Raw genomic sequence first — 26,106 nt, forward strand, 5'->3', positions numbered from 1 at the left:
TTAGATGAACTGACAAATCCGGAAAGAACTTTTGATCGCCTATACGTATAGTGCAAATATTAAGAAGACGCCTGGCGCTGCGTTGTTGCGCTGCTTGGACGCTGGTGCTGGTCGCTGCTAGTTTGATAGAATATTAGTAGTTGCAGTAGTAACGGCTGTAGTAGTAGTAACAGCTGTAAAAAAATAGTAGCAGCTGTAACAGCAGCTTCATTTAGACGATACAAGATTTCTATTTTCTAGTAGGCGTGTTAGTCTCAGAGTATTTGTATAGAAAGCAGCTATAATAGTAGTAGTAGTAGTAGTAGCGGCGAGGAGGCAATGATGCAGTTGTTGTTTTATAGTTAATGTCGTTGACACAATGCGGGTGATAATTAATGAAACGTACGTGGCAAGAATTCCACGTCGGTCCAACTGCGTTTTTACAACAGCATTGTGCTATATAACGCCATACAAACACCTTGTACGCGTACATACAACAACACAGTGGGCTAGGCATATTTGAACTATTTTACACAAACAACACTCAAAGTGAGTAACAAGATAGCTACAGCAACAACATTAACGTTCTCTCCAATGGTGAATTGTAAGAATATGACGTAAAATAACAAAACTATCGCATGTCCATCAGTAAGCCACATAAGCATTATTTGACGACATCAGCCTCAACAATAAATTTATGCTGATTGTGTTTTTATCGTTACTTTATTGAATGATTAAAGAGATTTTTTTTTAAATCACTCAATTATTTCTTCCTTTAATTTATTCAGCAGTAAAGTTACGTAATTTTTAAATTAGTTTATTCTGGTTTGAATATAAATTGTTTAATTTTATTTAAGACCTCACAGCTTTTTCTATAATTATCAAAAACACACAAGCATATAGATAAACACTTATGTATATTTGTAGAAATCAGCCACATTGCATGTGATTTACTTGGTTCTCCGTGCATTCAAACCCTGTCACTGTAGCAGGAAAAACAAGCGTCTTAACCATTTCAGCATCATTGCCCAAATTATCATCAATTAGATTACAAGCCATCATCACTTTTAGCATCATTTTTGACATTTACAGTCATCACCATCGTCGTTATCATCATCGTCATTTTATCAACAACAACAGCAATAACAACAACAACATCATCATCAACAACAATAACAACATCATCATCAACAACAATAACAACATCAACAACAACAATCATCGTTGAATACAACAACATAGACGGTGCTATTGATGTTTATAGGAGTTGTTGATGTTTATTTTGTTTTTCTAACTCATCCGACAAAAAATAATTTCAAAAATGCAAAACTTTTTCAAAACAAAAATGACAACAAAAAGAACAATTCTTTTTCATACAAAATTCATTTTTTTCTAGTAACTACAAAATATGAAAGACAAAACAACAACTAAACAATGAGAACACCAACAAAAACATCAACTTAACAACAACAACAAAAGCTAGCTTGAAAATGCAAACCAAAAAAAAATCACAGTGACGTCATTTATTCTTCACTCTCTTCGGTATTATTATATCTATGCCAGCTTGCATTTTTCATTCTATGCATCACGCCCTGTTGAAAATTAACTCTGAATTTATTATTATTTATTTATATCTACTTTGTTAAAAATAGTTTAATATTTATGGCAGTTCTTGTTATAACCTTATTTATTTATTCGTTTATTTACTCATTTAATTAATAATCTATTAAATTATTAATTATTAAATTAATTTGAAATACATGTCGATTTTAGATTATGGACGTTAATACGTTTTCAGAAATGAATTCTCCCAAACCAGACACTCGGATAATAACTTTTTAGTTGTCAAAATGTTAGAAACATAACAGAGTTGCCCCAGAATTGTTGCGGATGATTTATGTTAATATATGTTAAATTTAGAAAATGGCTCGGACAACTTCTTTCCATTGGTGGATGAATATGCTTGAAAAATAAGGAGAAATTTTATGGTTTTGCATTATCTTAATTATTCCAGTTGCTAGTAACATTTTTATTAAAAGTCGGTAAAACTAATTGTTTTAAGCGATAATGGACCAAAAATTTACGTAATAATCCAAAAAAGGTTGTCAGTCTAATTTTGGTCACACTACTACAAATGTTAGTACCCCATAATTGTGTTAGCCCCCCGTCAAAATTTAAACACTTTCAAAAAGATGGCCCCCTCCCCATCAAAATTGTCTATGACTGCACACAGCACAGGCGCACACATTACACACACACGTCGTTGAATCATTGCAAGGAGTCAACCAGCCAAAGTTAGATTGATCAATATAATGTCTATCTATTTACTATGAATGAATTGGCAGGGACGTGTACAAATACACTCAAACAAACACACACACATTCACACATACACACGCACACACACACACACACACGTTTTCACATATACACTTCTACATAGACACAGATTTACACACACACACATTATAATACATATAAATAGAACATATTCAAATCATTATATTCTGCTTCATTCATCTCTATGTCGTCTGCCAGTTCATCATCTTATATGACACCACTAATAAATAACATTATTAAACATGCTTGATGGAATAAGAATGAGAAAAACAGAAAGAAAGAGAGAGAGAAAGAGTGAAAAATAAAAAAAAAGAGAAAGGAATGAATAAAGTGAGTGAACATACACCCTGTTGTGCCAATGAAATTTAAGTAATTAGGTGCTATAGTGTTTGACGCGTTAATTTATTATTTGTTGTCGTTTGTTGTCTTGCTGCTGCGGTTGTTTGTGTCGTTGTTTGTGTCGCTGTTGTTTGTGTTGTTGTTTGTGTTTTTTAATGTTATTTGTTGTTGTGCAGTTTTTTGTGGTGCTTGCCCAGGTGTTGCTGTTACTGATGTGTTGTTTTCCGGTTGTTGGTGCTCTGTTTTTGTTGTTGTTGCTGAGTGTAATGATTATGTTTTATGTATGTGTTGTTGTTGTTTGTGTTTCTACTTCTGACGATCATGAACTTTTGTTTGTATTGTTTGTTGCGAATGTGATTTCATTAGTGTTGTTTATGTGTAGTTGTTGTTGTTTTTTGCTTTGCTTTGTTTTTTGTTCTGATAATGAGGTATCGGTATTTTTGTTGTCATTATTGTAATTTCGCATCATTATTATTGATCCTCAACGTGTTGTTTATCGTCAACAGTTTTTGTTTCGTTTTTTTTTCCATCCAGCCGGTTTTCATTTGATATTCCATTTCCACAAGCAGGCACTCGATTGAATGTCGACACGAAGAGTTGCAACCAAGTCGTTATGTCACATTTTGTCGGGAGCTCTATTTTCTATTAATACTAATCCAGTTTGTAAATATCGTCAACCAAATAACAGTAACAATTGTTTTCAATATTGGAAAAGCGTTTACAGTTTTAAAATAAAATCAGCTAGTTTTATAAAGGTTGTTTAGATAAAGCAACCTTTAAACAAGCAAAGGATGAATCAATGTTATATTTTTTTGACATGTAAATTTATGCTGCTGATAACAATGACATATTTTTAAATTCATGACATTCAGTATGGCTTTGTACTTGTCGTATGTTTAGAATGCACTGCAGAAATGTTGGATATGCGCTTTGGAAGTGAGACCGCTAGATTTAAATTTTAGGGCGTTACTTTTATTTACTATTCAGATGAAGAATTGAAATAAAGCAACGTTCTCTTGCTTGGGTCTGGTTCATTTATGTACGTTTTTTACTTGGTTGTTACATTCAGTTTCTTTGTTTTAAAATAATTCCTTTTGGGACTACTGCCAATGTTACAAAAGGATGTATGCAAGTGTTAGTAATTCGATAGCTCTTCCTATCACAATTAATTATCATAATTAATTTCACAATTACTTGTCTTAATTAATTAACAACATTGAATTTAATTTAGTGTCGTCTACATTCTTCACAGCAATGAGTAACATTGAAATAAACTGGGATTGTTATTTTCAACATATATATTACATACATATTCAAATACTGCCTTTGATAATTCTACATCTCATCTTATATTGAAAATTATAAATCTTTGTGTACACTACAAAACTCTTTCTGAAGTTTTTTTTATCTCGACATGTAAAATAAAACTATGCACATTCACATATGTAGACACTTTCATATTAGTGCACAGTTTGAGATTTTATTCGAACAAAACAGCGTCCAAGAGAAGATGATCGAATATTCCAGAGTATCGTTTGAATGCAATGGAGTGGAAATAACGGAACACAAAACAGTTGAGAATAAAACGTTGATTCAATAATTTCTGGGAATTTTTTCCCTTCTGTGATGATCATCACATCTTCATCGTGATTTAAAATCAAACATTAACATAAAGACATCATGAATTGCTGTCATATTCAACAAAACAAATCACCAGTGACGACAACAACATAATTTTGTGACGGATGTGTCTTCTCACTGCGTTCACCACCAACAGCGCAAAATATCGAGTTGAAAAATTGGAAATGGAATCGAAAATACTGAACTTGTGAGGAAACTCTCTGCCCCTTATACATTTTAGAAACTTCTATACCTACTACATTTTGCTATAACCTGTAAAGTAACGTGATGAAAGTACTCTGATGTTTTGTACTACGATTTACTAAGTAGCCAACTACACTTTACCACTTCCGCTCTCACTGATGGTAAAATTTGCTATGTGGAACATTCGATCTTCATTTATGGTTGTTATCTGCTTTTCACGTTTTTGCGGTAAAAAATTAATATTTAGAAGAACGCAAAACTTCTTATAAGTAAATTAACCGATAAATGGTATTTACATTTTGAGATGAACTTCATTTGTGAGCATGTAAATATACGCTTACGTAACTTGTGTACGTGATTGTCAATGTCTTTTCATTCTACTTAGTTTACTTGATTTCTACATTATTACCAAAAATAACAATGATTACAATGAATGAAGTCAAATTAAAACAATTGAGAAACGCCTGACCGGGACATCCAGCCAAACATTTGGTTAATGGGTGGAGATGGTGGAGAGACCTTAAATCAATACGCTATAGTTTTTGCACTGTTCAGAGTTTTACCATTTGCACAGTTCGGAGTTTTATCATGTATATTTTTATTTTACGATTAATTTACTTGATAAGGTAGTTGATTTTACAAACAAATAGTTGTCCCTATTCACACTGGAATATTTTTCAAAATTTGTGATACGTGAAAATATCATTTCATAGAACCAAATGGCTAATTTTTTAAAATAATCTTGCATTTTGCTAGCGTTTCTATTGATGGAAATGCTTTTGTGATACGATGCGATGATAGAGCTTTTAAAAAATAATTGTTTGAAATTTGTTAGAAACCTTGTAAGCTTTGTTTGTATAAAAAAACTAACAATCACAAAGACAATGTGAAATGTAATCTAAAAAAGCAATTTTAATATGAAATGATGTTAGGTAATATGTAAATTCAAGATACATAAAGTTAAATGAAAATAAGCTGACAAACTTCATGAACTAGTGAACAAAATCTAGAGGCTGACTTCAGAAGGATGTATACTCACGCACTCCATTGCATTGAATTAACCAAAAAATACTTTCATCCAGATGCAAAAACAAAAATTACTTGAAAAATTGAGACAGGAAAATCTGAACGACAGGCCGATCTTTATAACCGAACGTAACTTGATACGACCGTAAAATAAACGTAAAACAAATGAAATAAAAAAAAAACAACAAAAATAGCAACTGCGAAACAACAACATGAACAACATCAATAATAATAACAACAAAAACAACGATAACGATAAATTAAGGTAACGAATAGAAATGATTGTATTTCTATTCTTCTCAATGATTGGCTGATCATTGAGATTATGAATATTTATGAGGCTAGCGATCGATGGCACTATTATAATATACCTTCTTATCACTATACACAGATGATGATTTAGTATCTTCAAATACCTGTCCATGACATTAAGTTGAACACACGTGCACATATAAAAATATAATTAATTTGCTTGTGCTGTTGTGCACGTGAGATAATGTGTGTGTGCTGTGTGTGTGTCGTGTGTGTGTGTGTGTGTGTGTTATGTGTTTATGTTTCATGTGTGTCATGTGTGTGTGTGCGCGTGTGCGCGTGTTCGTTTTATTTCATCCATAGCTACATATACAAAAACACACACATACATTGACACACTTACAAATTCATTCATACGCATACAAGCATAAACACACACGCACGCATATACGCACACAATGGTTTCGTACGTGTAATTATTTACGAATTTAGCAAGAATATCAGCATTAATTTGGATTTAGTCTTCACACCTTCCCATACATATGACTGACGACATTAATGCAAGTTTATTTTTCTGCTAAGACACGTGCATGCAACAAAATAAATTGTCAAACTGTGCTTTTCCTTCTCTGAGGTTTTGACGATTTTTGTGGAGACCTAACTACAATTTTCAAATTTCTCACAATGAGTGATAACAAATCTTTTTCCATTACTGAATATGTATCAATGGACATCGAAACAATCTCGATGTGAGTAGATCTTTGTACGCGTTTGTGTATGTATGTGCACGTGTGTGTGCACGTGTGTGTGTATGCGTGTGAAAGCGTGTGTGTAAGTGGAGTGTGTACACGTTTGTTTGTATGTGTGTGTTTTTGTGTGTGTTAGTAAATACTATACTTCGATATTCACATCAACATTTTACAAAGCAACAGCAACAACAACAGCAACAACAACAAAAAAACAACAATAAAAAACAACAACAGCAACAACATCCACTCTCCAATATCAACAAAGTTTAGTTTTCATCAAGCAGTTCATCCATCACTACTCTTAATTGGATTAATCCAACACAACGACGCCATGCAACTTCTTCTGGCAATTACAGATCGTTCTCTCTCATTACTATTACATCCAAACTCCATAGTATTCACTTAATTATTCATTCATTCATTTTTTCGTTCGTTTGTTCGTTAATTTATTAATTTATTCATTGTCTATTTATGCAAGAAATATTGCATTTAATAGAATTGGGATCTGCATGCATTTGATCTCAGGCACCGCAACAACAACAGCAGGCGTTTTAACCATTACACTATCACATCACCAAACATTCATAAAATGGTTGTTCGGGATTTTCAATTTATTTTGTGTTGTTGTTACTATTCGCCTGTTGCTAAAAATATATTGTCTCTATTATGTTTGCAAGTAAATGTTGTTATATCAATAACTAACATCGCTATAACCAGTAGTTTCGCATAAACATTTTCACACATTAAAATTTATCGATGAAAATAAATTGCTTCAATCTTAAATATTATAAAGAAGGAAATCCTTTACAAGTTATAAAAGTTTTAAAATCATTCAATTCTAATATATTGTCATGCAATTTTTCTCGAAATATTTTGTAAAATCGTTGAATGATAATTTATTTAAATTTAATTTTGACGAATCCAACGCGGTGAAAACATTCTAACTTACGTGCGCATTTTATACTAATCCAGGCATGAGGGTCCAACAACAAAAAATAAATAAATAAATTCAAAAGCAGGCGCACACACGCGCGCGCAAACTCGCGTACTCGGAAATATATACATACAAATAAAATATTCATATGTATATTTGCGCACGGAATGATATGATGTCTATCATCATCGCCATCCTCGTCATCATCTTCGTCGTCGTCATCACCTATCATCATCATCGTTATCATCATCGTTAGAGTCTTCATCTTCATCGTCGTCGTCATCATCATCCTTATACATATCACATCCACACACACAAACACACACATCATCCTTATACATATCACATCCACACATCCACACACACACACATACATACACGGCCCACACATAAAAATAACTACGATGATATAAATTAACACAATGCAACACAGGCACATACATGACCTTCCAATGCGCCCCCCCACACACACCACACACCACACACACCACACACACACAACCACACACACACCACACACACACACAACCACACACACATCACACCCACACACGTTTGAACATGCATTTTAATGCATTCATAAATATCCAAAAATACATATAAACATTTGTTTTTGCATAAACACGGGTACAGATTAACATTACACAAACACAGGTCTGTGTATGTATACATGTATGTGCATTATGTATGTCTAAGTATGCATGCATGTATGCTTTTATATACGTAAGTTGTATATACACACATACATGCACACGCGCACGTCTGCATGTATGTGTGTATATGCATGGAAGAAGCCTTGGGGTATGTCATACAATACACACTTTCTGCATCTCCCACTGCGCAGTTAATGAGATGTGCACATATACACACCACGCATACAAACTACGCACACGCATGCAAACTGCACACACACACACACACGCACACACGCACATACACACACACATACACACAACGCATTCATACGCAGACAAGCACAACCACAAAATGATAATGAGTTAAGATAATGCAGTGACATAATACTCTAGAGACATCACTGAATTCAGAAGCAACAATGAATTTTCAAAATATCGCAAAACATGAGCGGAGCTATCTACGGTCTAAACACAAACGCAATAATTGAAAGCATTAACACAACAGTAAAACAAACGAACGCACAGACTGAATGAAACAAACAAACAAATGCAGACAGATAAATTTCAACTCATACACACATTTCTATAAAATAAATTATATGAACTATAGCATCACACGCAGACAACAAATCGTTTGCAAAAAATGCCGACAAACACAACAAACAATCAGGAGAAATGATTCAAAGAACACAGCACGCACGCAAATGCACAGACATACAACAAACAAATCCATAACAAGATTCAAACCCCCTATCTGCCCAACTCTCCTTTGATCAATTGCCCAACAGCGCATGGGCAAGTTACAAAAAACTTATTAATTAGAATATCAATGCCAGCAATTAAACAATTACAAACACCACAAACGTAATAATAATTGTTCTGTACACAATCCTATTCAAGTGGCCACACACACACACACACACACACACACACACACACACACACACACACACACACACACACACACACACACACACACACACACACACACTTACTTACACACGCACACAGACGCACATACCACCATACAAATCCTTTCCATACAAACACAACTGCACATGGAACACCATAGTTTGCGCAAATAAACTAACTTACGCACGTATGCACAGCTTCAAAACTTTTAAACATCTAAATATTTACACGCATTTGCAAACTACGACAACATATATATATACAAATTTAGACAAAAACATACACACATTCACATTATATATATATATATATATATATATATATATATATATATATATATATATATATATATATATATATATATATATATATATATATATATATATGTGTGTGCGTGTGGTGTGGTGTGTACGTACGAATACATTTGTATAAAAATAGATACAAAATTTTACTGACACTAGCGTAAGACGTAATAGACTAATATAAAAACTTAAACACATACTAACAAACGAAACGAAATTTTATTTGTTTTTCAAAATTAAAAAATTTTAAAGAAAGCAGGATGACCATAACAAAATTTGTACAAACAAACAAACATACAAACGAATACGCACGAATACAAAGAAGAATACAAACATAACAACAAATGCACAGAAATACAAAGGCATACCAATGAAGGAGTATTTTTGTAAAGCAACAATTGAATTAATCAAAGTGCCTCCTTTAATCTGCATTGCTTGTTTGATGGGCACTTCTTACACGGCGATGCACATGCTAATACTGCTGACTGATCGATTGATTGATCGTTTGATTGATCGATTGATTGATCGTTTGATTGATTGACCAATCGATTGATTGACTGGCTGATAAGCTAGTTCACTCAATGAATGACTGGCTGGCTGATTGATTGGTCAACTCTAATTTTTTTGGTTAATCAATTTGCTTGTAAACTGCTATCCACAAACCGCCGGCACGATCGTCGAGGTTTCAATTTCAAACAGGTACTATTAACCATGTTACATTTATTAACCTAAGATTAAATATTAATAATTGTTCTTTTATCTTTGTTCTTCACTGACTACCATAGAGATCAAATAAGTCGATGCCCAGAAGTGGATTTGAAAATCTGCCGATCCTGGGCTCTCTATATAACTCCACCCCCATCTTTTCCATCAGTACCGATGTAGGCCTCAGGTCTCGTGCCCCTTTTACACATCCAATCCTGCTTCAAAAAATACTTAAATCAGTGAAACTTTGTAGTTTAATTTCTTCTCTATTAACTCGGGTCGATAAACAAACGGTTCAGTTTAATATAAGTAATGATATCACTATCGTTCTAAAATGTCATAATTTGCCGCACCCTTAAATTTCCCGCTTTGGGTTATAGCTCATATGTGAATCCAGGCCTGTCGATCCAAGTTATGTAAAACTTTTCCAAATGGAAACTTATGCAGCTGCAAAATTTGCATTACTTCAAAACCAACTCGAGGGTAACTGTTATATATCTTATATAATGCAAATATGCGCCAAACCGATGTCTGTGTAAACGTGAATACACGAACATAGGATGGTACTAAACAGCATACCACCATAACAACACACACACAAGCGCACACACAAGCATACAAAAACAGATTTATTTTTTTCGTTTGTACTATTTCACAGATATTTCTAGACCAGCAAGTAACAAAAGATAAGATGAAATAGACAGGTAGACAAACAGATAGACATACACTGGTATATAAGTAGACGCCTAGACAACAGCAGAGATGCACGCAGACAGACAGACAGACAAACAGGCAAGAACATAAAATGTATCGATTACCCCCTTGTTTGTTCTGCCGTTTCTCAGAAACGTCGAACTAGAAAAAAAAAGAAAAAAAAAAACAAACAGCACGCACAGAGACATGAAATAAAAAAAATCAACCAACAAAAATCTTTACAAGTAACATACTCAAGTAACAATCATACAAATGACGTACCTATATAAATAACCACAGGCAACACAAAACATAAATAAGCAGAATACATACAACAAACAGACAAATATTTGGCAAGAATAGTATCACAGAATAAAATGAAATAAAAAACAGTATAGAAAAAGCAAAAACAGAAAAAAGTTACATACCAAAAATAAAAACAGCACCAATGTTAATGGAAATAATCTAAAAATCTAGAAAACCAATAGGAGTATATCTCGATGTGGTTTGAACATCGGATGAGACAAACAAAATTTTGGTCAACTTTGTCGGAGTGGTAACATACAAATCTGTTCGTATGTGTGGACCCACAAAAAATAATTTGACTGCTGTATATTGCTGAATCTGCATTTCCTCCTCCTAAATTGGTTAAATCGTTTCTTAATTCGGAAACATACTTAAAGGGATTTCCAATTTCAATCATGGACATAGAAACTATCTAGAAATTGTATGCATGTAATCCCGGTGTCAATCGTTCAGTTTTTCAATTACTCACAACTTTATTGTTAGTGCCAAAAATATAAATAGTTTGGAAAATCTATAAAAAAAATTTTGCTCTGGTCGACTCAAGAAAAGCGCTGAAAAATTTTTAAACAACGAAGCAAGCAGCAAGTTTAAAAAGAAGGAAAGAAATTAAGTATTATTAATGTAAACATGGATGCGACCAACAAGTTCACACGTAGAAATAAGAGCAAACAAACAAACATACAAAAAACATACAAACACAAACATAGCCGCACAAAGAAACTTAATCAGAAAAAAATAGCAGAAATAAAAAACAAAAAAATCAAAAATAGAAAACTATATAAAAAAAATTAGGTAGAAATCAGAAAGAAGAAATGAAAAAAAAATCATAAAGATCATTGAGAAAAAAAAACTGGCTCATAAAAGAAACATGCTGGCAATAAAATGAGGAGTTGCAGTGATGAAAGAGAAATAAAGCAGCATGAAAACAAATAATAAAAATCGGCATAAACAAACTCATAAACACGCGCACTAACATCCAAACAAATAAAAAAGCAAGCAAAGAAAAAATAACGTGGTGTATTTATACGTGATCGTGTAGACGAGTGAATTGTTTGTATGCGGAGGTATGTTGCTTGAATTGTGTGTATGTGGATGTATGTTGCTTGTGCGCATGCATGCACTCAAGCATTTATATACGCGCATTTATACACACACGCAGGCACAAACAGAATACAATTACTTATTTCTATATAGGGGAATATTGATGGAACATAGGTCGACACAAGCGACCACGGCATTTGTATCAATGAAACCGCAAAAAACAATTGCAGTAATATCATTAGTATGAAAAAAACGCTGTCGAAAAAAAAACACAATTGGAAAGATGGTTGAGAACAATGGAAGCGGTAGACAATAAGTACTGCGTGGATGGCATGCATGGAAGGTGTTCGCTGCGCTGTCGTCGAAGTTTACCTGGTGCAATTTGGTTGACCACAACAACACAGACCGCGAGCCAAATAAAAAATAAATTCTGAAAGTGGTTAATCTTGAAAAGGAAACCTATACAAGATATCGTGTCAACAGTTCGAAACGATCGATGGCCGATAACGAAATTGTACAGAGGAACAACGCTATTTGTCATTTAACACAACTATATACATATATATATATATATATATATATATATATATATATAACAGTGTTATATATTCCACAAGTCATGTTTTGTAACAATTTTATTTTTTGCGGTAACGCTTCATAATTTACGTGCGACGATTCATCAACAAAACAAAAGAAGTGCATGCAATGTGACGAGAAAATACAAAACAAACCGTTATATAAAAATGAAAAAAAAAATCACAAATATGTACAAATTTTTACAGCATTCACGTTTTTTTAGTAAGAGGGAAACGTTTTTTCTGTTTGAAATTTTTGTTACCGGGAATTATTTCTTTCCCCCCATTCGTTCTTCTCTTTAATTCTTGCATCGAACCACAAGCACCATCCTCACCATCTTTCAAAAGTCCGTCCTTTGAACGACCAACATCATCTCCCTCACCGCCACAACCATCATCGACAGTTGCATTTAAATTTGTGTTGAGGAACTGATGGAGTAGGGTTGCCTGTGAACTGTTTGCCATGACTTCAGTCAGTTCGTCGATGTTCATCCGAGATAGCTGAACAATGTTCTCCACCTTGTTCATCACCATGTTTAGGTTCTTCTTATTTACTCCTGGCATCTTCGATAGCATGTCCTGCATTGTGAATGGAGAGAGGAAAAATCAAAATATGGTTATCCTCATCATCGTCAACCTCATCATCCTTACTGATCATTATCTTTAACTATGGATGCCATCTTCTCAGAAACCGATGTTCATGCTATAATCATCAGCATCATCATTTTCATATTTATCTCATCTTTATTATCAACGCACCAACACACACACGCACACACACACGCACACACAAACAAGGCATACCTGTGGCGTGGAGTTATATTTATCAAAACTGATGACAGCTTCATCCTCGCAACCACGTTCGGATGATGCAGTAACCGAGGCGGCATCTTCAGCGTTTGGTTGCTCTCTCCCAAGCTTCACAAAATAAAAAAGGTAAAATTATATATTATTATGAATAATAATAATAATGGATAATAATAATAATAATAATAATTATTATTATTATCATATTACAATAGATAAAGAATGAAGGAAACGAATAAAAATGAAATGTTTTAAGACGAGCAGGATCAACATTTATATTAGCCTGATACACTTCAAAAATAAAACTACCATCTCAGACCGTCATGTGATGATCATGAAATCACTATCATCATCATCGTCATCACCATCATCATCACCATCGTCACCATCATCATCGTCATCACCATCATCATCATCATCATCATCATCATCATCGTCACAGGCATCCTCATCGCCACAACAAAAAGTTCATAATCAAAAAGACATCATCAACGCAGAGACTTCGTCATAAATATGACGTCATCATGACAATGACCTTCAACTCTTCAATAAGTTCAGCCGTGTCATGTGGACTCTGCGTCCAGAGGATTCTCAATTTGGGGAAGTGGATGGTGAGCAGGGCCAGCTTAGACATGACGTCATTTGAATTAATCTCGTTGGACATGGGATACTTGTCCTATTAACGGTATTTTTTAATTCTTTGAAAATTCTAACTGATCTTCTGACTCTACTGAATGGATTGAAGTAATTAACCAACATCAACCAATCCATCAGTTAAAAACGGCAACGAATTATGAAACTCACTCAAAAACAAAATCAACCAAACAGGCCAGCCAACCAACTCCATCAACTAGCCAACCAACCATCCAACCAACCACATCAACCGGCCAGCCAGCCAACCATCCAACTAACTAAATCAACCAACCAACCAACCAACCAGCAAAAATATCAACCAGCTAACCTGCAAAGTAAATGGTTTATTGGGGCTGAACTCGACAAGTAGGATCGGTCTCTTGTATGTTCTACACATCGCTAAACACTGCAACAACACAAAAAAATTAATAAAATTTCATACCACTACTATTCTAAGCAACTGTAAACTCCAAATGTCATTGGCAATTTTATGTGTTTGTTTTCTCACAAATGTAGAAATGAAGAAACGTGTGTATGAGTGTGCGTGCGTGCCTGCACATAATGTTCAGTGCGTGAAAATGTTAATACTCGCATTTCTTAAATATAGTTTGTTTAATTGAACCTTCTAAACATAATTTATATAATAATAATAATATAATGACTCATAATTATTTATGAAAAGTTGAAATTATGATAGAAGTGATGGTGACCTACCTGGTTATATAACCTTCCACTGCTCAGTGAACTGACGAGATCGTACAAACTCTTCCTCTCTATGCACATGTCTGGCGTTATGATGTAGTCGCCTACCTTTTAAATGGTTTCAAAAATAATAACTAATAATATTATTAACTACTATAATAATAAATAATTATAATAATATAACTCTAACAATTATAGGAATAATTTAAAAAAACACTTTAGCTATGACTTATAAAGGAAAATTGTCACTCACTCACTCACTCACTCACTCACTCACTCACTCACTCACTCACTCACTCACTCACTCACTCACTCACTCACTCACTCACTCATCAATTAATCGATCAACCAGACAACCAATCAATCAGCCAGACAACAGGCGATAAATCCACCTCCAGTGTGATTGGTTCAATAGACATGCCTCTCATATGAAGTAATGATGGTAGCTCACATCTGAACTCTCTCATGTCGGCAACCACCTGTAGGCACGCACAAAAAAAATTCATGTCGAAAAAACATTTCAAATTTATGACAAAAAAATGAAGACAATTTATCGAATCTGAATAAAATTGTTATTTCAAATTATAAGTTTAATTTCGAAAACATAAACAGTTGGCATAAAAATAACGTAATATATAAATGAAATACCTTCGGCTGTTGCGATTGGTCAGAATTGACCAGGCCACCTTTCCGAGAACTCTGATTTGTCGGTTGATTTGACTGACTTTTGTCTTCTTCTAACTTGCCTTCCCGCTCTTCAGGGATCACCATCGTCTGCGCGAGAATTGGGATACTACATAGCAGCGTCATAAAACTCTTTCTTATTAACAAAATAACAAATCAAAACGAAATTAATAATTTTTTTACAATTTTTTTGTTAACATTTTTCCGAGATGTCAACAAGAAGCACGCAGCATATCTAGGGTAGGCACTAAACATCCTCATCGTCATTAGCATCTGCAACCACATCATCATCGTCGTCGTCGTTGTCATTATTATAATCACCACAATCACCCCCATCATCATTGTTACAATCAGTAGTAGCATTATTATCACAGAGATCATCATTATCAAAACCAACGGCTTTCTGCTTGATGAGACTTTCAAAGGCATCTTTTTCTCTCTTCAACTCTGTTAAATATCTGGTCAATATGCAATAAAGAATGAACAGCATTTCCATCGCTGACTGTACCATCATCACCGTAGCAGACTATCATCATCATCGTCCACATTGCAGCCATCATCGTCTCACTCATCATCTTTTCACTCATCAACTTCTCATTGCTACGACATTCGTAAATTCATAAAATCATTTTCCACAATTAGCATCATCCCTGTTTCAATAATTATCACCATCATCATCATCGTCGTCACCGTCACCATCATCATCATCTGTTAACCTCTGCTCTTCGGTAGAGCCGGCATACATCAGAAAGTAAACTTTCATGAGTGTACAGACACCATTTTCGACTGCATGCGTCGCCCTATACACCTGGAGTCATTGGAAAATAAACGCTATTAGGCCTACTCATCATTATCACCCATATTATCACCACTCAACATCATTGTTGTTAGCATCATTCATATCATATCAGGTATATTTACATGTATATATTTATATATATTCGTTTATTCCCTTACATCATTTGCACTTTAACTGCTTATAATTTCATTATTACTATTATCGTACTACGTCCTACCTCATGGAACTGGGTCTCTGGACGCTAAACGAAGATTGATTGATTGATATAATCATTTAACTAGTTAGAAATACTTTATTTTGCTAATCTGTAGAAAAATACGCTGTATAAATATATTTGATTGATTTACTGATTGGTTGATTGGCTAATTAATGGATTGATTGATTGCCACCCTCACTGACTTCAATCTCTCTGACGGCCGTGACTTGGGCGTCATAGAGGATGATGAAGTGAGGTTTTTCCAGAAGGAGGAGTCTTCGAAGTTCGTTTGGATCTTCCTGATTGGTGAGAGGATGGATGAGGATGGTGCTGCTCGCTGACGTCAGGCGGTCGGTTGTTGTCGATAGTGAGGCTGCTATCGAGTTACTGTTGTCTGTTTGTAATAATGGTGTTGCTGCTGCTACTGCTTTCGTAGTAGTTGTCGTTGTTTTTGTTGTCGTTGATGTTTCCTGGACTTTCTTCTGTTAGGTTTTTTTTGTTTTTGCGTGGCTACAGAGATTTTTCTATCACATATCATGCTGACTGGTCAGTTGAGTAATAAAAGTCGAGTAAATTATAACTGGGTAGGTAAAGTTTCGAAACGTTGCAACAAAGAATTAAGTAGAATTCAGATTCAGTGAATGTTTTATTGTTCTCAATATTTCACATCAGAAACTATAGAAAAAAATTTTATCACAATCAGCAATTTTAAGACATAAAATTCAATATTTTCATAATACTTTGAAAGGACAACCACAGCAAGAGTCAAAAAGATCAACAAATTTAGTAAACTTAAAAGTAGCAATTAACAAACTACAACAACACCACCACAACAACAACAACACAACAACAAAAACACCACTACAACACAACAACAAAAATACCACTACAACACAACTACAACAACACAACTACAACAAAAACACAACTACAACAAAAACACAACAACAACAACATAACTACAACAACAACACAACTACAACAATACAACAACAACAACACAATTACACACTTTTGTTGGCGCCTTTTTAATCTTTTTGTCAGGTGGTTTATCAGGCTGCTGTTGAAAGGATGAGGTCAAATATTAAGTTGTGGGTAGGAAGTTACATTGAAAGTTTATTTGATGAAAATCATAAAAGTTTACGATTTACTTAAAATAAAATCTTTTCATTTTATAGAATGTACAGACAAATAAATGGAAGAATGAATGAACGAAAATAAAATGAAATGAAGATGAAATGCACTGAATCATTAAACGATTCCAAAACTAACCTGGAATTGCTTCAGAGTCAGTTTTATGTTCGAATAATTATCTTTCAACCTCTCTAGATACTCACTTGGGTCTTGAATGTACTAAAGAGAAAAAATGTAAGCAAAATTTTAACAGGTTTTAAATGGTTTGATTATCTCAAAAGGAAAACTTAAATGTCTAATTTAAAAAAAATTATTGAAAATTTAAAATTTTACAAATTCTACAATATCTGTTTTTACCAGAGGCTTAAACACCAAACAAGTACATTACTATGTAGTAACAACTGATGCAATAATACCAACCCGAGTAATTTGATTACAAGTCCTCTTGTCCAATGCCAGAACAAGAACCTTGACCTTCTCAATAGAGCACGCCTTCAATAATTCTCCACCCTTGCCCTCTTTAAATTCTTCAAACTTCTGTCTGACTTCATCGAGAACTTCCAGCAGTGCAATCAGTTTTGGACTGAGCTCTGGAGTGAGCTCGACGTCGAGCGTGTTACTCTTCGAGGTTTTTTTCAATCCCAGACGATCTTTGGCATGCTGAATGATTTGTTTCGTTGACGTAATAATCAAAATGACTGGACGTTTGGTATTTCTACTTTTTGTGAAAATCAACATTTTTGTTTTCACTAATGATGCTGCTACTACTATGTTGAGATGTTTGATAGTTTTACTTGATAATTAATATCAAACTTAATGGCATGGCGTGATGTAACTGAAAACGTGTATAAAAAATGAACTAATCACAGTGAACAACTTCTCAGCTGATGTTGTGAACAGCCAGCCAACATTTGAATTGAAGTTTTTTTCATTGATTCTGTGAGTCATTGTTAGTTGACGAATGAATAAACAAATGAAGAATAACATCGAATACAACAGCAGCAGCAGCAGCAGCAACAACATCAACAACGACAGCAGCAACAACAACAACAGCAACAACACTGTCAACATCAACTTTAGACATGACATACTTGATTGAATCAATTTGGTTGCTGAAGTGTACACAATCATATTGTATGAGATCCCTGGTGATGTTTATTCTATTTTATTACTCTCTATTAATTTAAATGATAACAACATCGCCATTCCCGTCACAAAAACAACAACAAACTCAACAGCAACAAAACAAAAACAGCAAGAGACAACAAACACGACAAATACGACAACAACAATCCCACAACACCACCACCAAACTGACTCAAGAAGCATTCTCAACATTCTCAGATCTGCAACAATTTGTTTGGTCTTGGAACTCAGCTGATGCCAGATTGGATCGAGATTCAACCTGATGGCCTTATCGAAACTTTTCGTCAGAGCAAATTCCACACTCAGTTCTTCAACGTCAAGCTGTTTGAAACGAAATTTAGAAAAAGAATTTTCACTCTTCCTTCTCATTTGTTTTATTTAGGATTCGTTATTAATTTTTGTATTGTAGTATATTAGTAATATAGTGCACAATTGAAAGAAAGTGAGTTATCAAAATATTTTGTCAGAGTCAATTCTAGACACTTTTAAATAAAAAAAACGACCACTTTTAAAATGCCATCTACAGTTACAACAGCCAACAACTTAAACAACAACGCGCCGACAACATCAAAACAACCTACACTACAACAACACAAACATCACCAACAAAACAAAACACAAATACTATAGCATGACTCCTCTTGATCTCCTTAATGCATGCATCGATCAGATTAACCAGACAGCTCTGACATTCAACCATCAACTCGGTCATAGGAACGTGCAGTTCAACCACATCTATCTGTTTGGCATCGTCCCAATTTAATTATTAGATTGAAATATTATTAAAAAATTAATAAAAAGTTATTTGTGAAAGAAGTAATCAATAAAATTTTGTAAAACTCAAAGGTGATAAATATATGTTGCAAATATTAATCGACGTAGCAACATACACACAATGATTTAAATTGATTAAAGTTTATTCCATTCAACTTTAAAATGAACAAACAATGAGAAAGTAAGTCATTTGCACCTTGAACTTTTCAAAGCAATCAAAAACAGAAGTCCTAAAACGAGGCCAAAGAAATAAATTTTTGAGGTAAAGACTCTTCATGACCCTCTCAATCTGGCAGAACCCATGAACAAAACTTGGAGAGTTTTCTGAGAATGCTTTTATGAAACCTGTCTGAAATAAATAATTAATTAATTAAACTACACTACTAAATCAAATTAATCACATTTATGAAAACAATTTTCTTTTTTAAAGTTTCAAAATCACGGGGACCTTATTTTTCTGTCTGAACATTCTGAGAATGAATGCTTCCTGGCATGAATCAATAACCCTGTCGAAGATGAGGACCAATTTTCAAATTAAATATTTATAAATTTATTTTACATTTATAACATCTTTTCAAATACACACACAATATGCTACATATACAGGTAAAGTAAAATGCAATTACTTTGATTGGCCAAAATGTTAACAGAGAAATTTGAAACAGTAGAAGTTGAATCAACAAGCCAGCCAACCAATCCACCAACCAACTCACCAACCGACCAACTCACCAACCTACCAACCCTACCTGTGTGCCCTGTACACCAATATGCCACTGATGAGGTCTATGGAGATTCTGCTGACCAACATGTCCACCACTAATATTCTCGTTGTCACAAATAACACACCACCCTCCAGATATATTTTCTGTCTAAAAATAAAAAATAAATAATGGAGAATATAAAAATAACTATATATTAAATAAATTATGTTAATTGAATGAAATTAAAAAAAAAATAAACCTGTCAGCCGTACCAGTATCTGCATTTATAGTTTTGGGCATTAATGTGGCATCCGTTTTTTCAAGTAAGCTCCTAAAATAATCCTGTGAAAATCATTTCACAAAGTGTTGAATATTCATTGAGTAACAATTTGAAAATAAAAATGTGAAAGACCTCTTCAAAAGGAGTTGTATTGAGCACGAGAACCAGATTTGTTGGCTCGCTATAAACTTTCAGCAGAGAAACAAATATACGATCGATACCCAAACCTCTACAAAGTTATAAATTAACATTTATTACTATAATAATTATTATTATGAAAATTATTAATAATATTATTATGACAACTAAAATCCTAATATCCAACTTTCAAAATATAAGAAAATTTAAAACATACAAATGAGATATATTAACATCAAATTACTTTTTTTAAAAAAAAAAAGAAAAAAATTATCAAAACAGAAACTTAAGTTTTGATATCCCCCAAACCCAATGGCCTCATATAATATAATAGGAATAGAAAAGGCAATAATTTATTTTATAGCTAGAGATAAATAAAAAGTACAGTATGAGTATATTTTTTTATTTTATAAAATTTTACAAGTTTCCTAATTAAAATTATTTATATATTATTATAATATATTTTATTACAGAAATATAAATATATTTATCATAAATAAAATTTAATTAAATCTAAATTTTAAAATATAAATTACAAAAGTAAATAAAACAGCAAAATTTTTAACCTGGCCATAACAAGAAGTCCATCGTTCATGAATGACTCCACAAATATCTCCTTTTCATACTCTAACAACTCCATTATCTACTTATTTAAATTTTAAAATTCTTGAACTAGTAAAGCATGTAGTGTAGACGTAGGTAGAGCAACAAAATAATCAAAAAGGAGTTGGAAAACTAGAATGGGATAGTGATAGATAGACTGAAAGAATGCAAATTAACAGCACCAGAAAGGAGAAGATGCAGAGGAGATCTGATTCAGACATAAGTTAATAACTGGAAAAGAAGAATGACCGTTCACCAGGTTCTTTCAACTAGAAAAAGTAAAGGATTAAATTAAGTCAGGTCATAGACATTGATACAAGCTCTTCAAGACAGAAAATCCAACAAAGCAAAGATTCTTCAGCAGCAGAGTGGTAAACGCCTGGAACGAGCTTAGCGATGAAATTATTTCATTAGATTCAGTCAACAATTTTAAAATCAAGCTAAGAGAGCTAGGATACTAGGAAATTTATTTTGTAGTGGTTCTTAAGACTTTATGTTATGTTGTCAAATGCACACAATTCAAACTAAACCAAAAGTGAGTCTAGAAAATAAATTAAAAATGTCGAGTTTTGCTGATCCGCTGAAATATAGTTCAGATAAAATTATAGATCATGGTCTTTTTTTTATGTAAACGGTTTATAATTCTATAGTTATAAAATGATTATTGTTACATATAATCAGTCATACTAGACTAGAGCTAATAAGTTTGTGTTCTATAACTATTGGAAAATTGGGATTATGCCTCGAATTTTAGAAGAGAAATTGATTTATAGCCCTTAAATTTAAAAACTATCGGAAAGAACTTTCAAAATTGTTTGATCAAAGCAAACATTGTCCATTTGCCAGTTGATAATGTTATGTTTAAATACAGTAGATTTCTGACATCAAAACTTCCATCTCAAGCTTATAATGAGAATTATCACCATGATGAGAAGATGGGTAGACTACGTAAGTTGTCGCATGTTATTTGGCGAGATGGCTCAGTGGTTCAAATGCGCACTGGGTCACACATCTCAATGGCTATCATATACTCAGCGTATATGATGCGGTGTTTGCGCGTGCACATAAAATACATGTGTACGTCGTGTGAAAAGGATAAACAACCTCTGTGACTGCTTCAAATCAATGGATGAAGATATGAAGAACATTAAAAGATTATATATATGTAACGTTGTAAGTGGTTCTGCGTATGTAAGAATAAAGACTAATAAAAGAATGCTTAGTTTCAACCTACCATTTTTGCGTTTCATGTTGTTCTACCAGCTTCATTAATAGCAAATTAATACTGCTCTCAATATTTGATGCAGTGAAACGCAATTAATTTCATTGAAATATAACACACATATGCAGGAAAGGCAGTTTAACTGTACCGCCATTTTGCCTGCTAGTCGACAAAGTTTTTTAAAGCTTATCATATTGGATTAGATTGGTGAAAAAATGTTTCAAATTTTCGAATACACTCTTACGTACAACTCAATATATTTTCATAGTTTGAATGGCATAGTTTATTATAATCTTGACTTGATGGCAAACGTAATTCAGAAAATAAATAAAAATGAAATATATAGCAAGTTAAATAGATAGAGTTGATTGCATAATGCGTTTATTCGCCCGATAAAACGTTGAAAAAATTAGTTTAAAACGTTTTCGAAGTGTATCACATGACAAAAAATTTCAAACGAAACGTATGTTTCACGTATCTATGTGCATTTAAACATTTTAATTCATGAGCATATTTAATAAAAAATGTTTTTTAAAAGAGGAAACTAAGAAAAATACTGTTTAACGCTAACTGCTTTACTATTTTTTCTACAAAAATGTATATTGTTTGTTTTTTTTTCTTAAATCACCTAATGAAATTGATATGTAGACTGTAATGACTTTTCATAGCTCTAACGTATTTCAATGCATTCTTCCACTAGCATTCAGTTAACAATTAACTTTTAATCCGAACAAGATATCGGTTAGTTTAAAATTTGTTGGTAAAATCAGTAGGACCAAAAAGATAGAGAATGCTTTTTAGTCCAAACTGCAATTACGTACGTGCTTTACCATTTTGTGCTTCTTGATCTTGGCAATGTGATGTTTTCACTGTGTCCTTCGGTTTCCAACAATGCATATATCTCGTCAGGTTCTAGCATAATATTTCGAATATTCGGAAAATTAGATTTTGAATTTGAACGGTTGTTCAGAATTAATTTTTTTGTGGTATCAGGTATGATGCTATCTGAAAATTTGGGTGGTGCAATATTTTCTTGAGACTTGTTCAAAACGGAAGTGTTTGCATTTTCAGTTTCTCGATTGTTTGCGACGTTTCCTTCTCTTTCATCTTCATTCCCAAGACCCTCGCACTCATCGTCGTCGTCATCGATGGTCCCAGCGGTTGGAATGTTTGAAAGTTGGGGTGTCATCAGTCGTTTGCAGCGGTAGAGAGGATTGCGATGTTGTTTTCTCGTTATTTCATTCATCTTTTGGCAGTTCGTGTCTTCAACATCATCATCATCTTCTTTGCAACCTGAATAATCAATGGTGAAATGCTTTTTGAACTTCAATCTCATTTTTGTGGCGTTTGATTGTGTTTGTTTGTTGGCAATATTTGAACTCAATCTTGGTCTTCCGTGAAATTCCATTAAGACGGGACTTGAAAAATTTTTTTGATCAGATTTCGAAAGAAAGGGTAGAAGATCTTGGGCTGATGAAAGTGGTACCAGCAAGTTATAACTTTGCTTATCGGATGAACATCCGTCTTTAATGGATGGGGTGGATATAACAAATGATTCAGCAAACACGCTTTGGTTTTGTAGAATTTTTTTCAAAACGGAGACAGCAGCTTCCCGGTCTTGCTTTTCCATCCCACTCAACTCGTTCTCGTCATCTTCCATTTCATTTGATCCGTCCAACAAGACGAATTGTTCACTGAACGCTCCGAGGTTCTTTAATTCTATATTTTCTGCTTCGAGAAGATTGATGCCAGACGTGTTTGAACAGTTTTCTCCGCTCACATTATCAACATCTCCAGCGCTTTCCTCATCACCATCATCTTCATTATCATCCTCTCGACCATCAGCAGCGCCAGCAAGAACATTTGAATTATTCTCATCATCTTCGCATTCTCCTTTCTCCAGTTTTAAAACTCCACTCATTTTCTGCTGAAGATTTTTACTTTCATTTGCGGCTGCGATGTTTCCTGCAATCCATCGCTTCTTCAGCCTCTGCCGTCGACTTTTGTGCTGCCACTTGGCAATAAGAACAAAAAATACAATGACACCTAATGCCAGGAATGCTCCAAAGGTGCTTCCAAGCGCTACCGTGAATGAATCGCTTGCTGTGGCCGCTGTGATGCAGGTTTTGTAAGAAAATGTTCTAGATGATGATGATGGGTGATGGGGATGACGAGGATGGTGATGATGAGGATGCATATCTCTTGTCACGATATAGTTTTCAGCTGCAGATAGGCTGTTGTTGTTGTTGATGCTGTTGACGTTGTTGTTGTTGTTGTTGTTGATGCTGTTGACGTTGTTGTTGTTGTTGTTGATGTTGTTTGAGACTTGGCGAGGAGACCTGCCTACGAATTGCTTGCTTTGTTGTTGTTTTTGTATGAAAAGTGATGGTTGTTGGTCTGTTGTGTTTGCTGAAAAATGCGGAGTTTTGTTTTTAGTTCGGTTTGATAAGTTTTGAGATGTATTTGTAGTGTTCCAATGTAGTTGAGTGAGGTGATGTTGATGATGGTGATAGGAAAACTGTTGGTATTTGTGATGAAGATGACGGTGAGGATGGGAATAATGATGACGATGATAACGATGGTGGTGATGATATGGAAATGATGATTGCGACATGCTTTGTTGAAAGCAGCAGTGTAATTGTTTTCTACCATGCACCAGAGAACTACGACTTGAAACAGTGCTGTAAATCGTTCTGTTTCTCTCAATCGATACTCTGCTGCTGTTGCTTCGTGCATTGTTGGCATTCTTTCTGTGTCCCTTACGTTTGCGTGTGTCTTTGTCTCTGTCTGTCTGCTTGTATATACCTGTACGTGCGTATGTACCTGTGCGTGTATTTGGGTTGTAGCTTGTGTGTGCGATGCTATACGTCTTGCCGTCTCCATTTGAATTATCTTTACGATCTTTTTCTTTTGGAGTTGATGATGTTGTTGATGTTGTTGTTGATGTTGTTGTTGATGTTGTTGTTGATGTTGTTTTTACTGTTAAAACGTCAGTCTGTTGTTTTATTTTTTCGCTTTTGTTGTCGACGTTGAGTTCGTTGAAGTTGTGGTTTATTTTATTGCTATTGCTTTTGTCGTTTTTGCTACTATTGTTGTTGTTGTTGCTGTGGTTGTTGTGGTTGTTGTAGTTGTTGTGGTTGTAATGGTTGTTGTTGTGGTTGTTGTAGTTGTTGTTGTGGTTGTTGTGGTTGTTGTAGTTGTTGTTGTGGTTGTTGTGGTTGTTGTTGTAGTTGTTGTGGTTGTTTTGGTTGTTGTTGTTGTTTACAACGCCTTGATTTTTGTTATGTCGTTCTTTTTTGATGATGAAACTGATAATGCCGACCTTATCGGTTTTCTTTATGACGTTGTAGTTGATTTTGTTTATACTGCTTCTCTTCATTTGGCTCGTGCTGTTAATTTTGTCCGTGTCAATTTTGCTGATATTGTTTTCCGATTTGATACTATCATTATTAGAGACGATACTCTTGATATCGGAGTTGGTTTTTTCATCGTCGTCGGCATCGTCATCGTTCTCAGATTTATCATTACGGTCATCATCGTCGTCATCGTCATCACGGACATCATCATCATCGTCGTCATCATCATCACGGACATCATCATCATCGTCGTCATCATCATCACGGACATCATCATCATCGTCGTCATCATTACGGACATCATCATCACCATCATCAT

At 34.1% G+C, this 26,106-nt stretch overlaps 2 protein-coding genes across 2 annotated transcripts; both read right to left on the minus strand.

Moving 5' to 3' along the window:
- Nucleotides 1-12,659: 12,659 nt before the first annotated feature.
- Nucleotides 12,660-21,455, minus strand: HELRODRAFT_98781 (hypothetical protein). Its single transcript, XM_009016685.1, has 23 exons — nt 21,173-21,455; nt 20,601-20,697; nt 20,448-20,530; nt 20,234-20,356; nt 19,936-19,993; nt 19,684-19,836; nt 19,339-19,452; nt 18,886-19,034; nt 18,659-18,712; nt 18,411-18,504; nt 17,988-18,227; nt 17,691-17,786; nt 17,446-17,493; nt 16,637-16,912; nt 16,155-16,246; nt 15,836-15,896; nt 15,403-15,528; nt 15,147-15,233; nt 14,767-14,862; nt 14,381-14,458; nt 13,955-14,095; nt 13,417-13,530; nt 12,660-13,191 (listed from the first exon to the last, which is right to left on the minus strand). The coding sequence occupies exons 1-23, from the start codon at nt 21,244-21,246 to the stop codon at nt 12,823-12,825; spliced, it is 2,823 nt and encodes a 940-aa protein (XP_009014933.1). The 5' UTR covers nt 21,247-21,455; the 3' UTR covers nt 12,660-12,822.
- A 1,802-nt stretch (nt 21,456-23,257) lies between these two features.
- On the minus strand, nt 23,258-25,810 carry HELRODRAFT_170858 (hypothetical protein; the record flags this gene model as incomplete). The annotated part of the gene is made up of 2 exons (XM_009016686.1): nt 23,258-24,840; nt 25,255-25,810. 2 exons carry the CDS (start codon nt 25,808-25,810, stop codon nt 23,258-23,260), a joined length of 2,139 nt encoding a protein of 712 aa, XP_009014934.1.
- Nucleotides 25,811-26,106: the final 296 nt, after the last annotated feature.

Source organism: Helobdella robusta (assembly GCF_000326865.2).
Source record: "Helobdella robusta unplaced genomic scaffold HELROscaffold_19, whole genome shotgun sequence".
NCBI lineage: Eukaryota > Metazoa > Annelida > Clitellata > Rhynchobdellida > Glossiphoniidae > Helobdella > Helobdella robusta.